General features: G+C 46.7%; 1 protein-coding gene across 1 annotated transcript in view; it reads left to right on the top strand.

Moving 5' to 3' along the window:
• The window catches only part of CAVIN1 (caveolae associated protein 1), a 127,167-nt gene extending 118,429 nt beyond the window's left edge, over window positions 1-8,738 (top strand). The window contains exon 2 of the mRNA XM_086924115.1: window positions 5,315-8,738. Coding sequence (XP_086780241.1) covers window positions 5,315-5,977 — 663 coding nt within the window. The 3' untranslated portion in view covers window positions 5,978-8,738. The remainder of the gene's footprint in view (window positions 1-5,314) is intronic.
• The last annotated feature ends 1,003 nt before the right edge of the window (window positions 8,739-9,741 follow it).

Raw genomic sequence — 9,741 nt, forward strand, 5'->3', positions numbered from 1 at the left:
GGCTTACCCCACACTTCTGACAGCTCTTCTCCCTCCCCACATTTCCCCACCTATCCACTCTACCCTCTCTCACCCACCCGTCCACAAGGCGTACCACTGCTGCCTACAGGCAGACCACACCCCCCTCACAAACCCCCAAACTCAACACCCCACTATTCTCACAGTTCTATCCCCTACCTTTCTCAGAAACCACCCTCCTCACATACCACCCCCATTCCCACAGGCAGCTCTAAACTCCACTTTCCTCACTTTCTACCCCCGCCCTCCTCACTCACGGCTCACTCTCCTCTCCAGTCAACTCCCATCATCACCCCCACCACCCATAGGTCAACTCAGCACCCCACATCTCACCCTTTCCATTCAACCCCCCGCCGCCCTTCTCTCTGCCTGTGCGTGCTTCTTCCAGTAACGGACTCCTTGGACTCTTAGTGCTCTCTAATCACATCGACGTCTGGTTAAGTTAGTGGGATCAAGCAGGATGGATAATATGTGTGCGTGTGTGGGTGGCTTTGTGTGTGTGTGGGTGCAAATGTAATAGGTCTCGCATTTGCGAGCAATTAAGCTATTGGCATTGTAAATTACAATATCATTTATTTATGTTTTAAAACGAAAAACATAAATAAAAATAATGTCATGAGCAATGGCAATAGGTCTAACTTTAACAATGCCGAGACCATTGCATTGTAAATGCTTGTTATGTTTTACCGGAAACATCAGTTCTTACACTCAAAGCACTGTAAAAATATGCTGCTAGAACTTCAGTCGCACTTCTTTAGTAAACTACAGAGGTAAAGGATGAAAGGCGTAGCACACACATCAGCAGTGAAGACTACTCACTGAGTTATCTGAGAGGCTAATGATGACTTCTACACGAACAGTATCTTTCTATAAACACTGGTTCTCTGTCATAAAGTTTAGGGTCAAAAGGGGGTGGTGATGGACTGGGCATCCAAATCAATCCAACACTCACACCCAGTCAAAAGATCTGGATTTAATCCATCACCGTTCTTTAGCCCACTCTGCCACCCCAGTTCGGACATGGCCATATGCAAATCAGTCTGACCCTGTGCCTCATGGGAACAGTCCAGCCCGAACTGCCAAGCCATGTCTTCCTTGGACCGGAAACAAGATCAAGTTTAGGGTCATACATTTAGGGCACTGGTTGTGCCCTAAATGTAAAATCTCTAGCAGGTCGACCTTCGGACAGGAGAGGGCGCTGCTGTACTTTGCTTCAGAGGATGCTTTTCTCATGTCACTTAATCGAGCTATACATTCTGACACATCCTTGGCACACTTAGCTTTACTTTTCACTTCTATATAGCCTTATCTATCCTTTTTTTTTTTAATCGATGATTATATATTTATTGATGGACTATTATGAATCTAGCTTTTGCAACGATAGGCAAAGTATTTAAGTATCTCATTAAAGTTGCTTTTTTGCTTATAAGTATGAGTTATCAAATAACAGGGCGTACCCACTTTGTTTTGCATGAACGTAGTAAATTAGAGGCGTGGCCAAGAACAACATTTATGCTTACCCTTTCATCAAAATTAAAACTGTATTCAGAGACGCGAGGTTATGCATACCATAGCCAGAGCCTGCTATGAATCTGCTATGAGCCAGAGCCTGTAGCCCTTCCGTGAGTCTCCTGTGAGCCAGAGCCTGTAGCCTTTCTGTGAGACTCCTGTGATCCAAAGCCTGTTGTCCTTCTGTGAGTCTGCAATGAGCCAGAGCCTGTTGCTCTTTGGTGAGTCTCCAGTGAGTCAGAGCCTGCTGTGAATCTGCTATGAGCCAGAGGCTGTTGCCCTTCTGTGAGGCACATGTAAGCCATAGCCTGCTGTGAATCTGCTATGAGCCAAAGCCTGTTGCTCTTTGGCGAGTCTTCTGTGAGTCAGAGCCTGCTGTGAATCTGCTATGAGCCAGAGCCTCTAGCCCTTCTGTGAGTCTCCTATGATTCAGAGCCTGCTGTGAATCTGCTATGAGCCAGAGCCAGCATCCCGTCTATGAGTCTCCTGTGAGCCAGGGCCTGCTGTGAATCTGCTATGAGCCAGAGCCTGTAGCCCTTCCGTGAGTCTCCTGTGAGCCAGAGCCTGTAGACTTTCTGTGAGACTCCTGTGATCCAAAGCCCGTTGTCCTTCTGTGAGTCTGCAATGAGCCAGAGCCTGTTCCCCTTTGGCGAGTCTCCTGTGAGTCAGATCCTGCTGTGAATCTGCTGTGAGCCAGAGCCTGTTGCCCTTCTGTGAGTCACATGTAAGCCATAGCCTGCTGTGAATCTGCTATGAGCCAGAGCCTGTTGCTCTTTGGTGAGTCTTCTGTGAGTCAGAGCCTGCTGTGAATCTGCTATGAGCCAGAGCCTGTTGCCCTTCTGTGAGTCTCCTGTTAGCCAGACCCTGTTGCCCTTCTGTGAGTCTCCTGTTAGCCAGATCCTGTGAGTCTCCTGTTAGCCAGACCCTGTTGCCCTTCTGTGAGTCTCCTGTTAGTCAGAGCCTGTTGCCCTTCTGTGAGTCTTCTGTTAGCCAGAGCCTGTTCCCCTTCTGTGAGTCTTCTGTTAGCCAGAGCCTGTTGCCCTTCTGTGAGTCCCCTGTTAGCCAGAACCTGTTGCCCTTCTGTGTGTCTCCTGTTAGCCAGAGCCTGTTCCCCTTCTGTGAGTCTCCTGTTAGCCAGAGCCTGTTCCCCTTCTGTGTGTCTCCTGGGAGCCAGAGCCTGTTGCCCTTCTGTGTGTCTCCTGTTAGCCAGAGCCTGTTCCCCTTCTGTGTGTCTCCTGTTAGCCAGAGCCTGTTCCCCTTCTATGTTTCTCCTGTTAGCCAGAGCCTGTTCCCCGTGTGTGAGTTTCCTGTTAGCCAGAGCCTGTTGCCCTTCTATGTGTCTCCTGTTAGCCAGAGCCTGTTCCCCTTCTGTGTTTCTCCTGTTAGCCAGAGCCTGTTCACCGTGTGTGAGTTTCCTGTTAGCCAGAGCCTGTTCCCCTTCTGTGAGTCTCCTGTTAGCCAGAGCCTGTTGCCCTTCGATGAGTCTGCTGTGAATCTGCTTTGAGTCAGAGCCTGCTGTGAATCCCAGCTTGGTATGAGCTTCAGAGCCATGACTATGGCATGTATAACCTCACGTCTCGGAAATCTGGGGTGATCCTAAGCCATGGTCATAAATCACATTTTGCCGCCACTCTTACCTAGCAATGAGGTTACATTTGTTAGATGTAGGAGGGGCAATATGATGCCTCCGACTAATGATTGGAAGGCGGCTGCCTAGTACGGTCTTGCTATAGTTTCATCCTGCGAGCTTCTTGCGCGCTCCAGCTGCAGTGCACCTCAGGCCTCAGTCCACGTGATCGCAGCCTACGTGGACACTCAGGGGCATATTTACAATAACTGGCGCATCCCTGCAAATCAGCAGGGATGCGCCAATTATTGTGCGCCACAGCTCCGCCATCATGGATGCACCGCATTTACATTGCGGCGCACCATGGGGCAAAAATGGCACAGATGCGTGACGCATCTGTGCAGTAAAAGTGACGCATTGCTGGAGTTGCGTCACAATGCTCTGGGGGCCCTATCAAGTTGATGCTGCGTCAATCATTACGCCTGCTTCATGCAGGCACAGGGTTTTGACGCAGCATTGGCCTAAAAGTGACTGAGTGAAATCTTATAGATTTCACTCAGCCACTTTTAGGAGGCGTTCCTGCGCTGGAACGCCCCGCCCTGCACAGGAACGCCTACATGTGGCGCAGGGCTTTACAACGTGACGCATCTCCCAGATGCGTCACGTTGTCAGTACCCCGCACCATGGAGCAGGATTTGCGCCGCCGCTCCGTCACAAAAGTGACGCAACTGCAGCGTAAATGAGGCGCAAGGGGCTTGTAAATCTGCCCCTCAGTTCTTTTTATAATTGGATTGTATTTATATAGCGCTTACTACCCCTGTGGATGCGCTTTTCGGCAAGAAGCACGATACTCGAGAACCCAAAAGGTTTAGTGGTGGATTCCTTTATGAAATCAATCTCAGCGGTGGACATTGAGCCTGTTAGTTGGGTTGAATGGCATGATGGAGAGATAGAAGAGAGAAGGGTCTAGAAAGTGGTATTCAACGAGAGATGTTCCCACCCATTATCATATTCACATCTCTGTACGTCTTTTTGGGAGCCTCTTGGTGGTCTGTATGACGTGCCAGACCCCACTCCCGCTCTTAGTCCTTTCTGGTGAGTTTAACAATCTCCAGGCTTCCATCAACGTGCATTTAGCACAGAGTTTCATGCCGGTGATTTGTCTTTACGATGGCGAGATTCCACTCTCCCGGGAACCTTGGTGGTACCCTTTGGCAGGGATACAGTTCTGCTTTCAAAGCATCTTAAGTCCTTTAACAGGGACTGCAGAGGACTAGGTGGCACTTCCGGTTTGATGCATCAGTGCAGTTTTGCACTGCTCATGCTGGCAACAGCATCTGGTACCTCCAATCAGCGGATGTATGACGTTACAACGCATGCATTTACATCGCATGCCTTTACAACGCAATTATTACAACGCAGTCCATTACAACGCATAGTGCTTTGGGGCGCTGGATAGTGAATAGTTTAATTTACTATTCCAACTCCTGTCCCCGTGGACACTAGGGAAGGTTATTGGATAGTAAATTAACCTATTCCCTATCCTAGAGCGCCCCCCCAGAGCAATGCGTTGTAATAGTTTGCGTTGTAATGGTTGCGTTGTAAAGGCTCTGCGATGTAAAAGTTGCGTTGTAAGTGTTGTTCACCCCAATCAGCTGAGTCTTCTGATGGAACACATATGTTCCAAGACAGAAGACCCGCCTCTACCTGAAGTCACTTTGACAGAATCACGACGACACTCACTCAGTGATCTTTTATTTTTATAAATGTATCTCTCCACTCGGGGGTTGTGCAACTTCATTCAAGAAAATCATTTAGCTTTGTACCATCTTACCTCCCAGAAAATTCAACTTTAGTACAGATTGGTGGTTTAAAATAAGCATACACACTATTTATTCTCAAAACAGTGCATACAAAATCGTATTTACATCTGCCAAATGGTAACGAACAAAATAGAAGGAGAATAATAATAAAACTGGCTGCTCTAGTAATTTATGTTAAGGTATATTATAACTGAGCAAGTAGATTCCTCAACCCCATTCCATGTAAGTAAGTTGAGCCACTAGGTCAATGCTTTCCCCCATACTGTTCTGACTGTGAGGGCTACCACCTCAATATGTTTTACTGGAATTAAAAAGACAACCATCCAATGAAAATGAAAAAGAACATGGTGTCTGTTGTACCGAGCAGTGGTGTTGATAGTTATTCTTTCTCTTTCAGGACGAGGTCAAACTCCCATCGAAGTTGAACATCAGCAAATCTCTGAAGGACGCCGAGAAGCAGGAAGAAGAATGTGACGAGAATGTGAACGAGGAGCACGCCGAGGATGATCAGCGAATCCAGCTGTCCTCGGACGAGGAGGTGGAAATTGAAGAGATCATTGAGGAATCGCGGGCAGAACGCATCAAGAAGACCGGTATGAAGAGGGTGGACGACATCAAGAAGGCCTTCTCCAAGGAGAAGATGGAGAAGACAAAGGTGAAGACCAAAGAAAACCTGGAGAAGACCAAGCAGAACATTGAGAAGACCCGGCACACTCTGGAGAAGAAGATGAACAAGTTGGGTACTAAGATTGTGACCGCCGAGCGGCGGGAGAAGATGAAGACCTCCAGGGATAAGCTGAAGAAGTCCTTCACCCCTGACCACCCAGTCTATGCCAGGTCAAAGACGGCGGTATACAAGGTGCCACCCTTTACCTTCTACGTGAAGAAAGTCCGGGATGGAGAAGTGGAAGTACAGGCCACTGAGATGGTGGAAGTTGGGGGAGAAGAAGGAGAAAATACAGAGCTCCTGAGGAGGAATGAAAGCCCTGACCTAAACGCACTGCTGGAGATCTCAGAGGATGCAGATGCCGTGCTAGCGGAAAAGAGCGACAGCGATTAGGTGGGAAGGCCACCAAAGTATTTCCTTGGGACAGCTGAATTTTTATAATCTTTCACATTTCAAGCCTCTGGCTTTGCACCAGCGAGATAACGAGAAAGTGTACACAATGCATTATATTAAACCCATTGAAGCTAATTTCTTATTTCCTTCCCCAACCAGGTGCATTTATTTCTGTTTTAGCCCAAAGAGACTTCAGGAAGGTTCTGTAAATGTCCTGTGTTCTTTCAGTCCTGAAAATAATGTGGAAGTCATTCCTTCTGTGGGCTGGCTGGCCGCTTCGTGGGTAGCGCGTCAGGATGTACATACTTCCAAGGCCCATATACTCTGTGAAAGTGCTAAAACCTTGATAAAGGAGACCGTGCCTGTACACTAACCTTTTCTAAGCAATAGGAACGTGATGTCAAGGTTACATTCTGTTTGTTGGAGTGGTCATCTCATGCTATCCCATTTAGTCGAGTGGGTCGGAAGCAGAGTTCATGCGGTGATGGGGAGTAGATGTGTCCAGTATGTTTAACTAATTGCTCCAAGGAATGCGCATCATGGTGTTCCATCACAAACAGAGTCTTGTACGTACATGTTGGAGAGAGACAGGTGTCTTACTTAAAACAGTACCCTATTTAGACAGGAGAGGCTCATGCCTTTATAGACATAAGATGAGTGGAATTGATACTTCTAACCAGCTTCCAGCTTGTTGTTGCTTTTCTCCATTGACCATGCTAAAAAGCAACACACCTTAAGCCTGCTCTTTCTTAAGCTGATGGTTCTTGTCCACCATCTATTATTTCAGGGCTAATGTGAGGTAGAGACTTACAAAATTAAAAAGAAAAAAATACATTGTTCATTAAAAGTAATTTTGTTGAATTAGAGTGCAGATGTCCATCCTGTATTGAGTTGACAAGCCTCGGTGGCTTGTGTCACCCATGTTGGAGAACACGTTGGACAGATCTGCGACCATTTCCATCATTCTTCAAAGGCAGGCAGCCTGGTCTTAGCCTTGCCTGCTCCCTACACTGGTCCTCCTGGGCTTATAGAGCATCTTTTGTAAGGATCATCCTTCTCATGATGGCAGGAGGGTACCACCTTGGGCTGAAGCCTAGACTTCACGATAACACCATCAGCCTTTGAAGGTCTTCTTGGATCTCCATGGCTGCCAGTGAGTATAGGTGCTAAACGCTCCGCACTTGTGGGGTAGTGTCGTATGACAGTAGATTGAGGTCGTTAATATTAATCGACAATAACACTGCATCCTGTACATTGCCTTCAACTACATCGTCATGGCAAGCACAATATTATTACTAAGGTTTTTTTATCAGTCTCTTAGAGTCACATTAGAGAAATTTAGAATACCTGAGTCCTACACTACAGCTTTACGCCTGGCAAGGGATATGGAAAGCACAATACAACCATACAATATCATAAATATGGCATGACAAAACTCTGTCATCCCTCTGGCCCTTAAATACACTCCCTTGCAGTGCCTTGACCCAAATATAATTCCATGCAAATAATGGCCCTTGCTCAACATAGCACCAATATGAAGCCCACCGTGGAGCAAGCAGAGCAGACTGTGACATAAGCAGCCACTTTCACCTTCTGAAAAGATGGCTGCACAGTTGATGACCACTAGATGTTCATTGAAGTAGGCAGTCACTACCTGAAAATCAGTACGTGAAGTAAGCGCGCCTGCTATGGGACATTCTGCGTAACATGCTGTGTAAGTGTGTGTTCAGATTGGTAAGTCTTTGAAGAAAGGTACTGACAAATGGAGGAGGTTTTTTTTTAGGAATCCAGACTGATAAGCAGAAACACAAGTAACCAGATAGACAATTTGAAATGAAATGTTCATACTCCTCATTAAAACCTCTGAGCACCAGTGTCCATGGCCAGGCAAGCAGGTACTGTTTTGGTGGCCCACCCCAGGCCTGAATTCATAGTATTTCTGTCTGTTGCGCGGTAGTACAGAAGCAGTTTGTGAGCACCAACGGAAAGCGTCAAAAGCAAGAAAGTGACATATATAAGAAAAAAAAAGGATTGAATGAAGGTTCGGTATCGAAGACTGTTCTCTGGGTCACAACGCAGTATTGTGCTATGATCAGCGCGGATACCTTGGCCTACGGACATGCTGTGTGACATACGGTATTCATCTGGTAGAAATCTAAATTAACACTGACCAATTAGCTCAATGATCAGAAGAGGGGGAGGGTAAGGTATCACTGATCATAGTTCACAAGTATCCTTTGTGCCAGTGAGTTAGGCACTCCGCACAGTGAAGATTAAATATGACGTCTCCAATCGTCACTGTGTTGGGCGCTTCGCACAGCGAAGATTAAAGATGGCGTATCCAGTAGTCACTGTGTTGGGCGCTCCGCACAGTGAAGATTAAATATGGCGTCTCCAGGAGTCACCGCATTTCCCATTCAGAAAGTAACTTTGACATCAGAAGGCGAACGGTCCCATTGCTCGTTTCCCCTGTGTATATCCCAGCTGTTGCCGTCATCTATGTACCAGCTCAGTAGCAGTATTATGCTTAGCCCTCTGTACGCTTACCCCCCTCTGTCTGTATAGCTGTAGCGCAGTCTGCCTCACAATGATGACGTCACACCTTTCGGCGCATGACAAGTGCCCCACCCTCACGTGGGTTAACGAGAGAGCTTCTTTATATGTGCACAGAATAATTGTTTAATGTCTTTCAACACTGTCATGTGAAACGGAATTAAAACCACAAAAAATAAATAAATAATTTAAAAAAATCGAAAAAAAACTGCTGTACAAATTGGAGGGAATGTTTGTTGTCTCCATTAATGTTTTCAAAGAAAGTGTGAAGGAAGAGTGACACAAGCCGGGCAAGACTGGTCACTCGAGCAACCGGACAAAGCTCGAGGGGAGTAGGCTGGTGAAGGCTCTCTGGTGTAATTCCACCTTTAGAACCCAGGGGTAAAAGTATACTTGCCAACATTTAGGAAGACGAAAGAGGGAACTTTTGAAGATTTGAACAAAAAACCGGGGTTAGGGGGGCTTTATTTTCCCCACTGTCCTATATTGAAGTGAATGTAAATTCAAGCTGGAGGCAGCAAAATTTGCGATTTTTGGCTTTCAAAATTGGGAGTCTCCAGCCTGAATCAGGCGTGTTGTTGTGTATACAAGTAGCGTCCCACGTGTGCACACACAACTCTGCTGTGCCCTTCAAGAAGTGGTTTCTTATGTTTCTCCAGGGATGCCTTCCGGATGTTATAACACTGGATGGCCAGAATGTCAAAAACTGCTTCGACGGTACATGTCCGCACGTACAGGCTAAAGGCAGCCTTACCATCTCCACGTACCTCCAGTCGTGGGCTTTTGTGAGATAACCTAATGCATTATGGGTCTTGTAGTCTTGTTTTGCTTCCATGTAACATTGTAGGTTAATGCATCTGAAGTCAATGATTTGCAGGTGAACATTTCAGGACTGGAGACAGGTTCCATAATGAAGTAACCTAGCATGCCAGCTCAACTCATCTCACCCAAGCTCCTCCAACACAAGTTGCTCCTGATTTTTCATGCACATCTACTTAGCAGTGGATGGGGCGCAGGCGCGGCTCCTGCACTAAGGCGGAGGAGCATCCCCACACTAAGTGGAAAAAGAAAAAGAAAATGATAATAATGCAATGTTAATAACGTTACAGTATTATAACTTTTTTCTTCTGTAAGGATCGAGCCAGGTTGGGGTGGGGATGGGCTTGTCACAGGAAGAGGGAGTAGGAGTGTTTGCTGCTGCACCAAGTGCG

The sequence above is a fragment of the Lissotriton vulgaris genome, chromosome 5 (genome assembly GCF_964263255.1).
Source record: "Lissotriton vulgaris chromosome 5, aLisVul1.2, whole genome shotgun sequence".
NCBI lineage: Eukaryota > Metazoa > Chordata > Amphibia > Caudata > Salamandridae > Lissotriton > Lissotriton vulgaris.